At 37.6% G+C, this 20,319-nt stretch overlaps 1 protein-coding gene across 4 annotated transcripts in view; it reads left to right on the top strand.

Annotated features, from left to right (window-relative positions):
• The first annotated feature begins 10,699 nt into the window (after positions 1 to 10,699).
• The window catches only part of NETO2 (neuropilin and tolloid like 2), a 51,429-nt gene continuing 41,809 nt past the window's right edge, over positions 10,700 to 20,319 (top strand). For 2 of the 4 annotated variants that reach the window (XM_017880288.1, XM_017880286.1), the window contains exons 1-5: positions 10,700 to 10,752; positions 13,362 to 13,502; positions 14,155 to 14,403; positions 19,815 to 19,859; positions 19,943 to 20,070. In XM_017880288.1, the coding sequence (XP_017735777.1) occupies positions 14,331 to 14,403; positions 19,815 to 19,859; positions 19,943 to 20,070 (246 nt within the window). In that variant the 5' untranslated portion in view covers positions 10,700 to 10,752; positions 13,362 to 13,502; positions 14,155 to 14,330. Of the gene's footprint in view, positions 10,753 to 13,361; positions 13,503 to 14,154; positions 14,404 to 19,814; positions 19,860 to 19,942; positions 20,071 to 20,319 lie in introns of those variants that run through there. The other 2 variants (XM_017880289.1, XM_017880287.1) reach the window with 2 other exon arrangements.

The raw sequence follows: 20,319 nt of genomic DNA, 5'->3' as shown, positions 1-20,319 counted from the left end.
TGCTCGGGCTGAGCCCGGGCGCTTCCCGGGACGCGGCGCTCCCCGGAACCGCGCTCCTCGCGCTCCCCAGTGGTCTCAGAATTCCCCGCCGCGGGTGTTCGGTTCTTACTAATTTGTTGTACCGGGAATTAAAACAGTTGGCTTGCCAAGAGCACAGAGCTCTAAAACACACTCCACCCGCTTTGCATTTCCCAGGAGGCGGTAATTTAGATGAAAATTTATATACATAGATAATTAGGGATGGGATACAAAGTTGCTCCTGAAACTCGGACTGAATAAATCGCCTTTTCAATTTTCAGAGGGAAAACAGCACCACCACTCAGTAAAGGACTTCCCTTTCCCCCCCTGCTGATTTAAATTGAAAGTTGACATGTTTGTAATGTCATGACATGTTCTTTTTTAAAAATAAGAGTACAGCTGAGGCGTTATTGACGGTGTCATGTATAACTCAGCATTGTATCTTAATATTTGTAGAGTGACAGATCATGGTGTTTTTCCTGCTCCCTAACAACACTTTTTTCAAATTTGTTTTATTAGAAAGTGCAGTATAATTTTGCTTTTGATTTTAATCGGACACATTATCTACTCTCCACTTATTCCTAAATTCGTAATTGAGATTCAGTAATTTAATTCCTGGAAAAGGAATGTTTTGTTTTTCTCTTTCGTGATAAATCGTATGCACGCTAGGATTTCTGATCGTGCTGCTTATCTGAATTTTCTGCCGTTGTCAGATTGCCCCCTCACTACGGTAAGGTTGTCAGCATGTTACCGTGCATCCGAGAGCAGCCCCCGGATGAAATCGCGTAGATCTGTCACACCACTTTACCTGCAGAACTTGCTAAAATCGAGCTGGATAGGGTAGAGAGGCTGGTAGAGCCTCCTCCAATGGTGAAGAGATTTGCAGCGTTTCTGCCTTCGCCTTCGCCTTTGCCGTGGGTGCACACTGCCCTCTGTGGCCGTCGTGGTGAAGCGTTGGGTGTTGCACCTTTCAGGAAAGGATTGTGATGATGGCAGAGCTACGGTGAAAACAATATAGTGTCTGGCTTTTCTTTTTTCGGTGTTAGTCAGCCTACACTATTTTTACATGCTAGAGGATTTTTAAAGCTCAAGCTGAATTATTGGTTTTTTTGTTGCTGCTGTTGGTGGCGGCTTCCTAGAGAGAAAGCAAGCTATTTTTAATGTCTTCTGTGGTATTAACTTATAAATGCCAAGAACTGGTCTGGAAAGATTCAAGAAATTGTTAACAGTGGTTGATTCTAATACAGAAATCTAGGGGATTGAAAGACAAGAATGAAGGGAAGACTGGTTTCACTGCACACTCATTTGTATCACTTGATTTTTTTTTTAACCAAACGCATGTATAACCTATTTAAAAATCAATATTTTAATTTTAAAATTGCCTTTTAAAAGATACTGGGCTTTCCCATTACTAACTACTCATTGTGTGTCCCAAGGCATGAAGAAGTTTTCCTTTTATCCTATCAAGTGTATTGCTTCAACATCAAAGAGGTTCTTATCTGAAGCAGCTATTTAACATTTACATAATAGTAGATATTACCCACAGACGCCTTGTTTGGAATATTACGGTCAGTTTCTACTAAAATAAATCAGCCATAATGAGTGTGTGAGATTTTAAGTAGAAAGTAATTTTAGTTCTTTAAGATGCCCCTGATTATTCTTGTTTTACTTTCAGCCATTAAGACAAAAGAATAACCTTACTAAGCTTTTAAACGTTTCCTGTGTTGTGGAAACTAAATAATTCACTTTTAACTGTTTGTGATCACTCTAGCCCTCACAGAATTTGAGTTAACCTTCTGTCAAGGTTAACTAAGCATTATAGTCCCATGAAAATATTACATGAGGATTATAAATCCATTTTTGTTCTTATTCTGCACACTTGCTTCAGGAGAATCTATTCAACTCAGCGATCTTTAAAGCTGTAGAAACTGGTTAAATTTGTGTTGTAACAGAGCAAAAATATTCCTTGGCACTGTATTTAAAAATCTTGTCTGAGATGGTACAAGTATTAACTCCTGTTATTCATTCTTACATCTCACCCAAGAACGTAAACTAGTTATACAGAAATAAGTGTGGTACTGAAAAACTTGTCCTTTAATACTAAAGCCTTGTTAAAATCAACTTTTGGCTTTTCTTCCAGGCTTTGGGAAGAACTGTTTTAACACTGTTAATTGAAAACTCTTATTAAGTAATGGTTTTGTTGTAGTAAATCCTCAACCGCAATCTGGTTTATCTTTCATTTTGAAATTAAAATCACTGTTTAGGAAAGACCCTGCATGACAAAACAAGTTGAAATCAAAGCCACTTTCAGTCCTTTTAGAAAAGATAGAAAATGATAGACTATAAATAAAGTTCATATCTGAAATTTTAAAACAATAGACTACCTCCTTCTCTTGGAGTACCACCCATCCAGCATGATCTCCTATCATTTTTCAACTTACGCTCCTATAGAATAATTATTGATACTTAGAAATACGTCTCCTTGAGGCACTGGAGATTCAAATTACTATGATCTTTGAGTTGGAAAGGAGCATCTTAAGAGGAGGTCTAATCCAGTGGTTTCCAAACTTCAAAGGAACTCTTGTGAGGAAGCACTTTAAAAAAAGGGACGACAGAAAAGAACAGAGTTGCTGTGATTGGTGGGAGGCCTTGCCCTCTCAATCACCTCCAACACCAGGGTGGCTCCAAGAACTGACACTTCAACGTGTTTGTTATATTGCTTCCAAAATTGCAGGGTATAGTAATCTGAAAGTTCAATCCTTTCTAATGAAAATGACATTAAGACATGTTGGTTTAAATGTGCCTGGAGTAACACTGGAAATTACAGTACTAGAAGATACCAAGTAGTCTTTCAAATATGACCTGATCATGTTAGAAGGTGATGGTAGTCACTGTGCAGTCAGGAGGACTGATGTGTAATTAAAATAGAGCTTACAAAAGTGCCATCTCAGATCAGCTCCACTAAGGAGGAGTTTATCACATTCTGCAGGAAAGAGAAAGCACTTCTGCTACAGTTACTCTTTCTTGCTAAAGTGATTGGCATGTGATTAGCATATGTAGGCTGGAGTGATCCCAAAGTTCACCATCCATCTTTGTTCTTAACTAGTAAAGTATGATTGAGTTTGATTAAATTTGGGTACTTTTTTGTTCTTTGGAACATAGTTTATCAAAAACAAGTGACTGCCATGTCAAATAGTATGTGGACTCTAATTGAACTCTGTTCTGCTGTCATTATAGGAAATGGCAATGAGCAGAGGTGGTTCTAGCATCTTGTGTTGGATTTTAAAAGCCTTATGTTTACCACTGAGTTGCTTAACACAGGAAGATGTAGAAAGAGACACATTTAATTACTAGCAAAGGTAAATTGAGCCACCTTGAGGAAAATAACAGTGGTGGCAGGGTATCTCAGGAGGATAGGGGGGAATCTCAATTCTTTTCCCATTCCCACATTTTAAATTTTTTTGTGCTGACATTTTAAAAAGCGAGGTCACATGTGTGGCTACTGTTTGTTCATCCAAAATGTGTGCCTGTCAGTTACTGTGCTATGTGTTGCGGATACAAAGAAGATACACTGGAGTCACGCTCAGTCACCCCCATGTGTTCATCGTGTCTGTATTGAGTACTGTTGAGGCCAGATAGCCTTTTAGGCCGTGGAGATGCATCAGTGAATCAGACAGACAAGGCCCTTCTTTCTAGTAAGAAGAGACAGACAACAAACAAGCCTCAAAATACCAGGTAATATAATAGTGAAATAAAGCAAAGCGAAGGAGAAAATGTAGCGCTTATTTAGAAATTGGAAAAGCCTCACAAGACCTGAACAACAGGAAGGAATCAGCCAAGGAGATTCTAGGCTGAAGGCACAGCTGGTCCCTAAGGCAAGAATTAGCTTGATGTGTTTTCAGTGATGGGAAGAAGGCCTGTGTTCTGGTAGAGAGCGCTCGGAAGGCCAGAGAGACACACAGGCTCCAGGTCACACAGGACCTCCGAAGTCAGAGTAAGGGGCATGGATTTGTTCTAACTATAATGGGACTCTACTGGAAGATTTTAAGCAAGGCTGTGAGGTGATCTGATTTGTATTTTGAAAAGATCACTGCCTGCTGTGTACATAGTACACTATAGGGACTGTGGCAGAACCTTCCACTTGTCTGCAAATATCCGTTTAACTCTTTGTCAGTAATTCTCTGAATTTAACTGAGTGCATAGTTCCCCAAAATGAAGACTATTTCCCAGTTTCCTGTTGGTTTAGGTGACCATGGGACTAAGTCTAGCCAGTTAGATGTAAGTAAAAAATGATGTGTGCAACTTAGGGGAATTGTTGTTTTTGTTGTTTAAACTTTTATTTTGAAATCATTGTAGATTATGGGCAAGTGTTTTTGTTTTGTTTTGTTTGAGATGGAGTCTTGCCCTGTCACCCAGGCTGGAGTGCAGTGGCACGATCTCGGCTCACCACAACCTCTGCCTCTCAGGTTGAAGCGACTCTCCTGCCTCAGCCTCCCAAGTAGCTGGGACTACAGGTGCATGCCACCATGCCTGGCTAATATTTGTATTTTTAGTAGAAACAGGGTTTCACCATATTGGTCAGGCTAGTCTTGAACTCCTGACCTCGTGATCCGCCCACCTCAGCCTCACAAAGTGCTGGAATTACAGGCGTGAGCCACCGCGCCTGGCCCTGCGCAAGTGTTTTTAAAGAAAGTGTTTTTAAAGAAAGTTTTTTAAAAACCCCTTTATCAAGTCGTCATTCTTGCTGACTAAAATGCAAACATGGGAGCTATAGTGAAGATAGAATAGCTGGCACTCCAGCCTCATACTGGACCATAGGGTGACCTTGGAAATGTGCCTCTCACAGCTGGGTAATGAGACAGAAGGAACCCAGGTCCTGGTATTGATAGAGCCTTCATTCTGACGCCTGACTCCCTATGTCCAGCTTGTTCGCATGACAGAGCGATGTGTTTCTATCCTGTTTTAAACTGTTAGTTTAGGTATTTCTGTTACTCATGCCAAACCTAATGCTAACATAGAAGTGTGCGTAATCAGTATAAGAACAAAAAAAAATAAAAAACAGAGATGAAGAGCTGTTGAATGATCAGAAGTGAAAAGTCTGAATGGTGTCAAGTGAAATTAATCTGGAAAGGGTTCCTGGAGAAAGCAGGTTTTAGACGGTGTACTTTCATGGAAGCAAAGAGGTTCAAGGTCCCTGGCAAGTGCAGATGTTCAGAAACAAGAAGTATTTGTTAGAGCCCTCATAAGAATAGCTAGTAGAGCATTCACCCCAAGTTCAACGTTTCCAAAATCGACTCAACTCCTTTTTGCCCACCCCTGCCCTGCCCAATCCATATTGGTCCAAACATGTCTCCTGCCACCACCAAAGGAGGGAAAAGGCCACCTCTGGCTGTTGCTTTCAGTAATCTGCCACGCTCCTGTTGCAGTGGTTCTCACAGTGTGGTCCCGGCTCCAGTAGCTTCTGTATCACTAGAGAATTTGTTTAAAAAGCAGATTATCAAGCTCTGCCGCAGACCCACTGGATCAGAGTCTCTGAAAGTACTCCCATCTGTGAGTTAATAAACCCAAGGTGATTATGATGCACATAAAATTTTGAGGACCACGATCACAGTGATTCAGTTCCCATACCTGGAAGTAGAAATACTGGTGAGATTTGCACATTTTTGAGCCTTAATATATACTACCAGATTAACCTCCAAAAAGTTGTGTCAATTTACAATCCAATGGCATTATATGAGTATGTCAGTTTCCTATAGCCTGACCAACACTAGAATCTGTACATACATATATATATGTATGTATGTTTGTAAGGCTGAATTTTTTGGGTTTTGGCACGTTTTTATGATGGTCTAGTCTTTTTTCCCCCAGTTATTATTAGTTTTATTTATGTGTCTGTTGTTAGTAAATGAAGGTGCTCTTCACCCCAAAGTATATACATAATTCACCTTTTTTTTTTCCAATTTAGTATTTATTTTTTGTTTTTAGCTTGAAGGTGAGGTCTATTTTTATTTCAAGGAATTAATATGTTATCCCAGAACCACTTATTAAATCCATCCTTTCACCAAGGATTTCAAATACCGTGTATATCATAATAAATTCTTGGGGCTGGGTGTGGTGACTCACGCCTGTAATCTCAGCACTTTGGGAGGCTGAGGTGAGCAGATCACTTGAGGCCAGTAGTTTGAGACCAGCCTGGCCAACACAGTGAATCCCCGTCTCTACTAAAATAGAAAGAATGAGCTGGCTGTGGTGGTGCATGCCTGTAGTCCCAGCTACTCAAGAAGCTGAGGCACAAAAATTGCTTGAACCCAGAGGCGGAGGTTGAGTGAGCCAAAATCACGCCACTGCACTCCAGCCTAGGTGACAGAGTAAGACTCTGTGTCGATCAATCAATAAATAAAAATTAATTCTTGGAGATATATATATCTATTTCTGAGCTTTTGATTTTTTTCCATTTTCTTATCTATAAGGTGCTGGAGAATAAGGACCTTGTCTATTTGGTTCATTGCCAACAGGAAGTGAATCACTACCTGTTAGACAATAGGTCGCTGCATGTGTTTAACAGATCATCTGTTTCTTCCTATGTCATTACTACATTTTTAAAGTACTGTAGCTTTATAATAACTATATCATGTATTGTTTTTATTTATTTTATGTGATTTCTAAATTTTCTTTGGCCAATATAACAAAGTCTTCAAAATGAGCATCAGAAACATTTTGTTAAGTCCAAAAACAGGACCCACTATTAAATGTGTGGCCTATTGGAAAGACTCATTATCTTTGCAGCATTATTTTACTACCCAGAAACATGTTACTGCTCTGTTTTATTCAGTGTATTTGTTGTTTATTTATTTTAGTTTTACTTTCTTCCCTTAATAGCTGTAATAATTTTCAAGTAATTCTCTTGAGGTTTTAGGTTTTCAATAACATTGAAATCTATAAATAATAATCTTGTCTTCTTTCCAGTATTTATTGCATTCATTAGAATTGCCACTATTAAGTAATAGTGAGAATAAATGTGACTTTGAATTTTTTTTTCTTTTTTTTTTTTTCTCAGTGGAAAGTAGGCCTTAAAACTGAAAGGCCTAGGAACAGGATTCTCTGCTTAGAGCTAAAATGACAGTGATTCAGGGTAAAAAGAGGAGGAATAAAGGGAGTGGCTTTGGGGATTGTTTAACAGCCTGAATAGCACCTATCTTTATCATCCGAGTGGCTTCATTTTAGGTCAGATCTGTACACGGGTTATTATAAGAGTAAATTCAACTCTCGAACCAGGAGTAATGTCATAAATGGTGGGCACTACCTTTCTCAAGCATCAAATCACAAGCAGTTCTCTGTACAATCAAATTGCAGGTTAAAGAGTTTAGAATTTTTTTGTGTGTGTAGATTTCTACCCTATAGGATTAGTGCCTTCCTATATACATTATCATTGAATTCAAAGTCTGAAGTATTCCTGTATTTGAGATATTATTGATCCTTTTGGTAAGAGGGAACAGTGGCACCTAGATTGGGGATAAAGACAGAACAAAGAACCACAGAACTGCTTCATGTGCTAAATAATGGCAGGGTTTAGCATTAATGGAATTTGTTTTAATATCTCAGCCTGATTATAACTCAAGCAGTATACAAAGACCTTGTTATACAACTCAGGAAACTGTGTTTATAATGATACAGAATTTAGAATGGATTAATAGTCACAACTGTATTACCAAAAACTGTATCAGTAAATCTTTCTAGCCCTAATTGCTGTGCAGATTCGCCCTATTCTTTATATGTCGTTTTTATATTTAGTGGCTCAGCTCATTTGGTCGATTGAGTTGTGAATAGCTAGTAATTACTCGAGAAAAAAGAAAACTGCGCAGCCCTCTAAATAAAGTGGAAAAGAATATAATAGGCTATTTGGCCTTGCAACTTTATTTTCAGTATGATTGTTCTATCTTACTTGTGTATTCTGTGCAAATTTCATAAAGCAGTTATTTTATACAGGCACATTTTTATTGGTCATTGTATACCATAATTGTGCAGGCACAGATCATCCCTTTGCCATAGTTGCCATTGCTGTCTTGCCTTCAGTTTTTTGGCCTGTCTGCTGGCTTTGTGTGGTTATTTGCTTATAGATAGATTTGTAAATGTCAAACTGGTAAATAGTTACACCTGTGATTAAGGAGGAACGGTATACTGAGCACGAAATATTGACCAATGGCGTATGATCTGAATGATATGGGGAGATAGTGTCTTCTAATGAGATAAATTGATACAAATGGTTGGGTTATTTGCTGAATTATCAAATACCATTACCTGACTTTTCTTTTTGATCATAAATCTTCTGTTTTAAAAAAATGTTTCACAACTCCATTCTTCTAATCAGATCCAGTGTAGAGATGTGAAGAGTTAAAGATCTCAGCATAATGTGAGATCTTCAACTCTACCGTCAAAGAAAGGGAAGGGGGAAATTAATGTTATTGAGAAAAGACAGAGGAGACACAGAGGTCAGCAAAGATGTCAGAAACCAAGGATGAAGAGGTCAAATAATTAGATTTGAAGATGTGAACTGAATAACAAGAGCTACCTCTTAACCATTTCTACGTTGGTGACTTTGGTAGTAGACACCCAGTACATGCTATTGAGTGAACAGTGGTAACTGTCTACTAGCCACTTGCATTAGCAGACTCCTGCCTCCACTTCCCTCACCCCTCTCGTCCTGTAAGTTGCACTTGACTGTACATCTGAACCATGTCATTAGTTTCTCCTCCTTTCCCTTTCTACTGCCACCACTCTGCTTCAAAGATGGTAATGCAAACATGATCACCTTTCCTTCCCAATGGTCTTCTCTCTTCTCATTAAAAGTGTAGACTCCACACAACCATTAGGATTATTGGTCTAAAACACAGAAGTGATAACGCCATACACTTGTTTAAAAACCTACAAGGGCTTCTCATTATAGTTAGAAGTCCAAACTTTTTAGCATGCCATTCAAAACTTGTTACAATCAGATCTCACCCAACTTTTCTCTAACCTACTATACCGCTGTAGCCTTCCACTTGCCAACCACACTGTATTACTCAGAGTTCCCCAAAACCTGCTGTAGGTTAGAGCTCATGCCTCCATGTTTTTATTTTATTTTATTTTATTTTATTTATTTTAGTTTAGTTTTATTCTAGAGGCATGGTCTCACACGTTCACCCAGGCAGTAGTGCGGTGGCACGATCATGGCTCACTGCAGCCTCTAACTTCTGGACACTAGTGATCCTCCTGCCTCAGCCTCCCAAGTGGCTGGGAGTATAGGCACGTGCCACCGTGCCTGGCTGATTTTTTTTTTTTTTTCTCATAGCGACAGGGCCTCTGGAACTCCTGGGCTGGAGCAGTCCTCTTGCTTCAGCCTCCTAAGGTGTTGGGATTTGCAGGCATGAGCCACCGCACCCTGCCCCCCATGTTCTTATTTAAGCTGTTTCTTTCTCCTTCTCCTGGGCTCAAGTACTATAAGGTCCAACCACAGTATGCCTTCTTTTTTGGGAGTTTTCCTCATTCTATTTCCCTTAACCCCCAGCAGAATGGACCCTCTGCTTCCGTTATGCCTTCTGCATATCTCCTGTTAAACTCTGTTTCACCTTGTATTGTAGATTCAACAATACATTGATTCCTTGTGGATGCTGGTTTGTCCTAATCTCCATCATTTATTTAGCAGAATGCCTGGCACATAAAAGTACTATACACATTCTCTCATTTAATCTTCACAGCCACCAATGAGGTTGACCTGTTTATACGTCATCTGCATTTTACAAATAAGTAAACTGAGCTGAAAAGGCCTCACAGTTGGTAGAAGGCAAAACTTGAACCCTAGCCTAGATTCATGAAACTCCTTAAATCCACACTCTTAACCATTTTGCTCTATTTGTCTCTCCACACCTGTGCATCTTTGGTGCCCACTCTTCAGTGGATACTCTGTAAGTGCCTATTCACTGAATGAATAACTCCAGCAGTAGTTCAGGACAGACTGGCAGTGTGGTTTCCATTGAAAGGGAGAGTGTACCACCCATAAAAATGTTTCTTTAAATCTTCAAACCACATACACAAAACAATTCAATATGTTGTTGATTGGGTCTCAGAAATGTTCAACATGGAAAAAAGCTTCAGTGTTAAATACGGCTAGCCTTTGTAGCACAGAGCACAGCATAGTACTGCAAGATGATAAGACAGTTTGAATTGATTTCTAGGAGACTGCTGCCCCCTTACTTCTGTCTTGATTATGAATGTTCTCAGAAAGCAGATACAATCTAATTGAACTTTCACTGCCATAGCACATTGCAGAGCCAGCTATACTGCATGTAAACTTTGAAATGGACTACAGTAAATAGAGGAATAGTTAGGATGAGCAAGGTCTGTTGCAAAAACTAACTTTTTTTTTTTAAAGCTATTAAGTTGAAATGCTTTAAATGCCATGTATTATTAAATGCTTGTATAAATGAGTACAAAACCACTTGTCTTTTCTTGGGTTATCTTAAGGGTTAGGTAGCAAATCAGAGCATAACATTTAATGCTTAAAGATCTTGATAGTGAATTTTACTAATAAATAGTGATTTTAGTTAATCTTTTTTTGTCATCTGATTTTCTTTATTGATTTAGTAAAATGTAGTATAGATTCAATTTCATAACTTTTCTTCTCTGTTATTTCTCTAGTGTTGTTAATAACAGTACTGGTAGTGGAAGGGATTGCTGTGGCCCAAAAAACCCAAGGTAAAGTACTTACATTGGTGACTTACTGCATGTTTAACACAATGGAATGGCTTATTTGAAAGGATTGCAACTTTTGGGTACTATTTCCATCATCCCTTTGGGGTGTTCCAGTGACCTAAGGCTTTCTGTCAACCCATCAGCCTCAATTTAACTGGGTTTAGCTGCAGTTAACTAGAGTAAATTATCAGCATAAAGTCTTGCCCTGATAAATTTTAAAAATTGACATCACTAGTAGCTCCTAGCATACTGTGTATTGTGTCCAAAATTGAATGAGATTTATATTTTATCACTAAGCAAAATAAAAGTCCCTTTTCTAATTTAAACAAATGAAACACTTCAATTAATATCTTATTCAAAGTCCTTTGGTCCTGTTCTTTTGTCTGGATTTATGATTGATGATTAGCTAGTGTGACTGTTTTTTTTTTTGAGCCAGGTTTTTATGTCTGAATTTAGTACATTTCCAGTGTAACCTTGTTTTTTATTTTCATCTAAGTAATACATACACATGATGAAAATCACAGCATTCCTAAAAGTTAATTAGCAAAATCAGTTTCCCATCTTGCCCTACTTAACTTCCTGCTCCATGGAAATAATCACTCTTAGCTGATTCTTTTGGTCCAATTTCCCTTCCTTTCTCTAAATAACATGCTGTATTGCTACTTCTTGGTTATTTCAGTTTTAGAAATTAGATAATGATTTTTCACCGTGGAAGATAAGAATTTAGCGCTTTCACGCACCTACTGTCCACTCCATCCATATATGAGTGTTCTTGTACCTTGCATTTGTACCACCCTTCTCAACACAGTTCTGTCATAATTCCGGTTAACTCAGTATTCAGGATTTGCATTAAGTCACTCATTCAGCTGAATTTTGTCTTTAGGAAGTTTTCTTTTCTTTTTTTTTTTTCTGTTTTACTTTTTTAAATTCCCTTTCCTCCATTTTCTCTCTTCTGCCTTTTCAGGAATTCTATTATTTTACTTGGTTATGGCCCTCTTGGTTTTTGTTTCTAGCTCTTCTGCTTTCCATCTTTTTGCTCCACATTCTCTGAGACTTCCTCAACTTTACCTCTAAACCATGAGTTAGAACACTTTTTCTGTAAAGGATCAGATCGTAAGTATTTAAGGCACTGTAGGCCCTACAGTCTCTGAAGCAACTCTTCGAATTCCTTGACTCTTCTGTCCTGGAACAAAAGCACACAAATGATGGGCATGGGTATATTCCAGTAAAACTTTATTTACAGCAGGCTCCAGGTCATGTTTGGAACAGGGTCATAGTTTGCTGAACTCTGCTCTAAACATTCTGCTGATTTTTTCATTTCTTCTGTCTTTGGAAGCTTTTTTTGGTTCTGTTTTCTGAATATAATATTCTGTTTGTACACTTTGTTTTTGTCTTGTGGATTTACTTGCTTTTCTTTCTCAGGATATTAAATGATTATTTTGTGGTGGTGGCGGTTTTTAAATATTTTTCTTGCAAGTCTTTATCTCTTCAGAGTTGCTTTTCTCCAGTTTTTTTTTTTATTAATTAATTATTTATTTATATTAGTGATTTTCCTCCAATGTCTGGTGATCCTTGAGGGCTCATATTTTATGAGGGACACTAGAAACTGATCGTTAACTGTCTGCAGGTGTGGGCAAGAATTAGTTACTGGCTCTTACTGTTGACAGATCTGACATTGGGGAACTCCTGCATCTGCATCAAGCCTTTCCTAGGGGCTGTTTCGATTCACAGAGAAGAATCTTTTCTTTTCCTGCTTAAAGGCTCAATATCTAATCAGGAGGCCTTTGTGGGAGTTCAGCAGGAAATGAAGGCTGGGACATATGCTAACATTCACTCGTCTCCCTATTTTCCTCCTCAGCTGTGCCTGGTGTCCTCTAGTCCAGTAACCCTGTTTTACCTTCTCCAAAGAAATCACCTTTAGTGTTCTGATGTGGTTGTAGAGCTGCTAGATTTGTGCAGGAGGAAAGGGTACTGAAAATCCAACTCACTCTAAACGAACTTTTAACTAGCCTTGTGTTTCTAAAAAGCCCAGTTTCACTCAGCACCCCCCCCCACCCAACTTCCTGGTACAGCCAGTTGTTACTGCTATATCTACCCCTCTGTATTTAAGTGTTTATATCCTTTTAAAAATCCTTTTATTGTTGTTTAAGTGGAGTTGGAGGAAGGAGCAGAGCTAAGTGCATGTGTTTAGTCTTCAATCTTCAACTAAAATCCCTCTGTAACCTTTGAATCTTCTTTCACTGTTGTGTTAAAGTAAGTATGAGGGCCCCATATCAGAGATCAGTTCCTGGGATACCTCGATTTTTAGGTTAGAACTGAATTATATTGCATCTTACTGACTTAGCAGGTTCCCCCATACGGTTTTGCCCTTTGTTAAGTGCATATAAGCCCTTTATTTCCCTGTTATTTTACATGGCAAACTTGTCCTCTCCCAGCAAGTTTTCCCTCCCTCTCTTTCACTTCTATACTCAATTTATTGTGCTAAATTTGACGGTGGTTCTTACAAAATTTTATATATGTAGCATAGAGTCAGCAGTTGTTTGGAAAGTGGTGGGGAAAGAGAAAATGATTCTCTTTTGCTGTAACGAGTGTTTTATGCCGTTTTCCCTAAGATGGACAAAATATTGGAATCAAGCACATTCCTGCAACCCAGTGTGGCATTTGGGTTCGAACCAGCAATGGAGGTCATTTCGCTTCACCAAATTATCCTGACTCATATCCACCAAACAAGGAGTGTATCTACATTTTGGAAGGTATTTGACCAATTTATTTTATTGGATTAATTTTTACTTTATTGTAAAACTAAATATGTTGGTAAAATGACCTATGTAAACCAGTTTGAATGAGATTTAAACATGTATTTGAATTAAACTATGTAATGATAAGTATTTCTACATATCGAATACATTTACAAGATACTAGCAGAAATGTTCGGGAAAGTTTGAATCTCCCAAAGTATAATTCAACTAGGTACATTAGTATATATGAAAAACTTCTTTGATAAGAAACTTAAACTTACTGGCATCCCTTATAAGACTTAATTCAAATTTATGTCCACATAAGTGAGTTCCTTTCATTTCTTCTGTTTATTTTTCTGTGTATTATGCTACATTGTATCTTGAACTAAGTAAGTATTAGCTTCTTGACTCTTCAGTTTGAATCACTCAAAAATATTTAATTTAATAGATAGCATATGCCAAAGGAAAAGATTACTATACTTCTACAGAGTAGCATTATTTTTATTGTAAGATACAACAGTTATCATGACTTGTATAGCAATTCTCACTAAGACCTTTGTCTATGAAGCAGTTAGCAGAACAGTTGTTCTGCTTTTCTCATTTGTGTCAATACATTTATATTTTTTCTTGTTTGTGTTGCCCTGATCTGCTTACTCTTATTTTCTAGCTGCTCCACGTCAAAGAATAGAGTTGACCTTTGATGAACATTATTATATAGAACCATCATTTGAGTGTCGGTTTGATCACTTGGAAGTTCGAGATGGGCCATTTGGTTTCTCTCCTCTTATAGATCGTTACTGTGGTGTGAAAAGCCCTCCATTAATTAGATCAACAGGGAGATTCATGTGGATTAAGTTTAGTTCTGATGAAGAGCTTGAAGGACTGGGATTTCGAGCAAAATACTCATTTATTCCAGGTAAAGAATAAGTTATCTTTTAAGTGGTTGGGCATCTCACTCTAACTCTGATTTTAGAATCTTAAGGTTAGAAAAGTGATTAATTTGGTCAAGTTAATCAAGTCAAGATTTTAAATAAATTAGCAAAGTCAAAGGGAAATTAGTCCATGAACAAATAAGAAGTTAATAGAAATTGGACATAGAAACGTATCACTTGAAATTTGAAGCATATCAGAGATGGTGCCACGTTTTCTTAGATATTTTTGTGTCTTATAGCACATGCTCAGGCTAACATTTAAAATATATTTTAAAATAAATACAGTTTTAAAATAATTCAACAAATTGTCTTGTTTTCAGAATTTCCACAAAATTGTTTTGTATTATTTTCTCATTTAGCTGTTATAATTAACCACTCAACTGAATAAATACTCTAGAATATATTGAGCAATAGAAAGAACACTGCTCTGCACTTGGATGTCAAAAATCTGGGTTTGAATTCTTTCTCTGCCTCCTAATAGCTATGAGACTATTAAGCACAGAATTATGCCTGAGATTTGCCATTAGTAAAATGGGAATGCCTGCTGTATTAGTTTACTGATGCTGCCATAACTAATTACCTCAAATTTGGCCACTTAAAACAGCAGAAACTGATTTTCTCGCATTTGGGGAGACCAGAAGTCCAAAATTGAACAGGGCCTCATTCCCTTTAGGAACCTGGGGGAGAATCTGGTCTTTGCTTCTTCCAGCCTCCAGTGGGTGCCCCAGTCTTCCTGGGCTGTGGCCACATCACTTCAGTCTCAGCCTCTTTCTACTCTTTTCAAGATCCTTAACCTAATGGCATCTTTTACCTTGTAATATTTACTCTTTTTAAAAACTGCATATATATATATATGCACCCTACTACTCACAGGTAATGGGGATTCCAGTGTGTGTATACTGGGGGGCTACTGTGCCATCAGCCTCCTCCACCTTGTTACCTGCCTCACAGTAGGTGAGAACACTCTGAGAACTGTAAAGCCCTGTCCATTATGGCACGTACATATCCCTAATGCAGAAACACAGAGATGTGCAAGTTATTGTTCCTGTCTTCACCAAGCTTACACACTAACGAGATGAAAAAATAACAGTAAAACAACTGTATGATCTTTTTGCTTTTATTTATTTTTCATGCAAGAAATTTAATTGGAAAAAATTAAAACATTGAAATCAAAAGAAAATATCCATAATTCTTCCTTCCACCCTGTATATGAAATCAATGTTAACAAGTTAGTGTATATCCCTTCCAGTGTTTTCTATATCTGTTTTTTTTTTTTTTTGTTATACAAGATTGGGATTATGGTACACATGTAACTTTATTATCTGCTTTTTTGCCTGAAAAACATAAATAACCTTTTTTTCCCCGTCAGTACTCATGTAGGAAATTTTAAGCTTTGCTTCAGTATATATCTGCTCTTTTTAAATTTTTTTCTATAATCCCCATAGCCAAACAAGTATTTATTTGCTCAATGCCAAAAGGATATTTCCAAAAAGTAAAATTTGTCTAATAGACTTTATTTTTTAGAACAGTTTTAGGTTCCCAGCAAAATTACACAGGAAGTAGAGTCACCATAAGCCTCCTGCCTCCCTTTCCATCAGCATCTTGCATGAGAGTGGTGCATTTGTTACCAATGATGAGCCAACATCCATACCTCATTATCACCCAAAGCCTATAGTTGACATTAGGGTTCACTCGTGGTAGGGTGTGCTCTGTGGGTTTTGACAAATGCATGATGACATATATCCGCCCTTATAGAACCATACAGAACAGTCCCATTGCCCTAACAGTCCCCCGTACTCTGCCTGTTCATCCTTTCCTTTCCCCAAACCATTGGCAATTGCTGTTCTCTTCAGTATCTCCCTAGTCTTGGTATTTCCAGAATGTCATGTAACTGGAATCATACAGTATGGAGCCTTTTCCAGTTAGCAGTATGCATATAAGGTTCCTCCATGTCTTTTTGTGGCTTGATAGCTCATTTTTCACACCAAATAATACTTCATTGTCTAGATGTACCATGGTTTGTGTATCCATTCTACTGAAGGACATCTTGGTTGCTTCCACATTTTAGCAATTATGAATAAAACTGCTATTCATGTGCAGGTTTTTGTGTGGACATGAGTTAATTCATTTGAGTAAATTCTAATACATGCCACAACACGGATGAACCTTGAAACATTATGCTAAATGAGATAAGCCAGAAGCAAAAACACAAATATGACTCCATTTATATAAGGTATCTAAAGTAGTAACATTCATAGAAACAGAAAGTGGAATGGTTATCAGCGTATGTAGGGGAACGGGGAAGGGGAGTTAATGTTTAATGGGTATAGACTTTCAGCTTGGGATGATTAAAAATTCTGAAAATAAAAAAATAGTGATGGTTGTACAACATTGTAAATATGCTTAATGCCACTGAATTGTAAACTTAAAAATGGTGGAGCCAGGCATGTGGTGCACACCTGTCATCCCAGCTACTCGGGAGGCTGAGGCTGGAGGATTGCTTGAGCCCAGAAGTTCAAAGTTATAGTGAGCTATGATCGCACCACTGCACTCCAGCCTGGGTGACAGAGCAATACCCTATCTCTTAAAAAAGAGCAACATTATGAATTTTATGTTATGTATAATTTACCACAATTAAAAAGTAATAGTGGCCGGGTGCAGTGGCTTACACCTGTAATCCCAGCACTTTGAGAGGCTGAGGTGGGTGGATCACATGAGGTCAGGAGTTTGAGACCAGCCTGGCCAACATGGCAAAACCCCATCTCTACTAAAAATACAATTAGCTGAGTGTGGTGGTGCATGTCTGTAATCCCACCCACTTGGGAGGCTGAGGCAGGAGAATCGCTTGAACCTGGGAGGTGGAGGTTGCAGAGAGCCAAGATTACACCACTGTACTCCAGCCTGGGCAACAGAGCAAGAATCTGTCTCAAAAAAAGACTAGTAGCTAGTAAGCTGTTTTTTCACAGTGGCAGGGAAAAGAAAGATACACAGGATGCCTGCCTTGTGAAATAGTCCACAGGAGTTTGAGAACCAATAGTTTATATCAAAATGACTGATTGGATTAAATTGGTTAGGTGTTTTGTTTTTATTAACTAAATCAACTGACTAAAGTAGTTGAAACATTAGTGTCATGAAGACATTTACAATAGGTGATGGCTGTACATAAGTTTAGACTACTTGACAGAAAAAGACATCCAAAGAATACACTTATTTGAATAGTGTTTTAAATATTTAAAACAAAATCAGCCAACTTCGTATGTAAAGATACTTACTTTGGAGTCAAGTAGCTCTTTTTCCTCTATTCATGTTATAGATCATGAGAGCAACTTTAAATGGCCTATAGTTAAAATATAGACAAAGTATAACAAAATGCTTAGGATTTCTAGAGTTTATCACCTTTCATTTGCATTTTATAGTGCTTCACAGTTTTGATAGACATTATATTTAATTTTGTGCTAATGACAGTAATGTCAGGAGGATTATATAATATTTTACAGATGAGGAAACTGAGTCAGAGATTAAGTGATTTTCTTAGTTCATAGAATGGCATATCCAGGACTAGATTGCAATTCACTAGGCAATACTTCCTACTCTTATCATGTCACCTTTATAATGTGGATGAGGTCACATTGAAGAAAAGCCTTATTAAAAAAAAATGTGGATGAGAAGTCCACAGTTTTATCACTAAAAGAGAAAGCCAACACATGCCAAAATAAATAGGCAATGCATAATTAGCTAAATATATCTCTGTCTGATGTTATTTCAAGTCATGTTAATAAAATAAGTTTTGTCTAGGAGTTGGTAATTCTGGAAGAAACCTATTAACAATGGTGAGAAATTCTTATTTTTTTAATGAAATTCTCTAAGCTATTGGTGATATTTACTGAGGCAGAGGCTCTTAATGGGTTGTTAGTTCCTGGACGTAATTGGGATAATTATGGACATTTTAATACAATAATGACAATATCCTAGATTTCTGGAATACATGTGAACTAGTTCTGATTAATTTGCCAGACAGTTCCAGTGATTCCCCTCCACCATGCTGTTTAAGATTTAAATTTCTCTTTGACATTTCTCTGCAAAAGAGCCAAAGCGTCTGTTGTCCTCTTTTAGCAAGGACGAGTTTTGTTTATAAAGTTAAAAAAGAACAGTTGCTGAAATATATTCTACATAAGCTAATAATTTTTTTCCACTTTTCAAAATATGTAATTTGATGACTTCCTGAAGTGTCTGGAATTAAAGACAACAGTTTTAACAGAAATTGAGCCTCTAGTTGTACACAATTAATTGTGAATTGAAATAGATTTTCCAGGCCAAGTGTGGTGACTCACACCTGTAATCCCAGCACTTTGGGAGGCCAAGGCAGGCGGATCACGAGGTCAGGAGTTTGAGACCAGCCTGACCAACATAGTGAAACCCTGTCTCTACTAAAAATATAAAACATTAGCTGGGCGTGGTGGTGGGGGCCTGTAATCTCAGCTACTTGGGAGGCTGAGGCAGGAGAATTGCTTGAACCCAGGAGGCAGAGGTTGCAGTAAGCAGAGATTGAGCCATTGCACTCCAGCCTGGGCAACAGTGTGAAACTCCATCTCAAAAAAATAAAAATAAACAAATAGATTTTCCAGAAATCTGAGACATTTTAGACTATCCAGCAATTTTTTTTTATTCTGGCAGTTGGGTATATACACAGGTTCTATCTGAACTTTAAAATAATTGTTTAAAGATACCTGTGTTTGTAATTTCTAAAAATTTATTTTTATTGTGATAAAATATCCATAATAAAATTTACCCTTTAACCTTTTTTTTTTTTTAAAGACTCATTTTGTCACCTAGGCTGGAGGGCAATGGTGCTATCTCTGCTTACTGCAGCCTCAATCTCCTGGGCTCAAAAGTTCCTCCCAGGTCAGCTTCCCAAGTTGCTGGGACTACAGGCATGAGCCACCATGCCCAGCTCTGTTTAACCATTTTTAAGTGTGTAATTCAGTGGCATTAAGTACATTCACAGTATTACGCAAGCATCACCACCATCCTTGCCAAAGTTTAGAAGACAAATTTTAACATTCTTCAGGAGAAGGGAACTTCATTCCTTTTTAAGGCCAAATAATATTCTATTATATTGTATGGGTGATGTTCTGTTTACCTGTTGAGCTCTGATAGCTAATGTGGGTTTTCAAGTAGCATAAATAAATTATTCACTATGGAATCAAAAATATAAATGTGATAAAATAAATGTCGATCCTGTAAGTGAGCTCATAAATGAGCAATGATGTGTCGTTTTCACCAATGAAAGCTTCTCTTACCTTGCTATGAAATGGAGTGTTAGATGTAATGTAAGACATCAAAGCTTAAAGTAACTATCTCAGTACTAATGACTTTCTTTTTTTTTCTGTTACAGATCCAGATTTTACTTACCTAGGAGGTATTTTAAATCCCATTCCAGGTTTAGTATATTACCACTTGTTCCTCTTGGCATTTTTTATCAGTCTTATGTTCCTTTGAACACCTTTCATGTATTCCTTCTAGATTGTCAGTTCGAGCTCTCGGGAGCTGATGGAATAGTGCGCTCTAGTCAGGTAGAACAAGAGGAGAAAACAAAACCAGGCCAAGCTGTTGATTGCATCTGGACCATTAAAGCCACTCCAAAAGCTAAGGTATTATTATGTATTGAGTCTCTTCAGAGAAGAACATCATGATATGGCATGATTTGCAAAATATGTTATTTTGGTTTGTGAAAATATTTATTGACTACATAAACTGATATTGCAACTTTTTAAAAATGTATTTTATTTCGCTTACTTTATTGGCACCTACTAAGATCCCAGCATTATTATAGTTAAATAAACTGGAATTCCTGAAATTATTCAGGAATATTACATGTATATTAAGATTCTCAGTTATAA

This window comes from Rhinopithecus bieti, unplaced genomic scaffold, assembly GCF_001698545.2.
Source record: "Rhinopithecus bieti isolate Rb0 unplaced genomic scaffold, ASM169854v2 scaffold_12138, whole genome shotgun sequence".
Classification (NCBI taxonomy): Eukaryota; Metazoa; Chordata; class Mammalia; order Primates; family Cercopithecidae; genus Rhinopithecus; species Rhinopithecus bieti.
The sequence above is the reverse complement of the archived record's forward strand: the minus strand, read 5'-3'. Positions and strand labels throughout refer to the sequence as shown.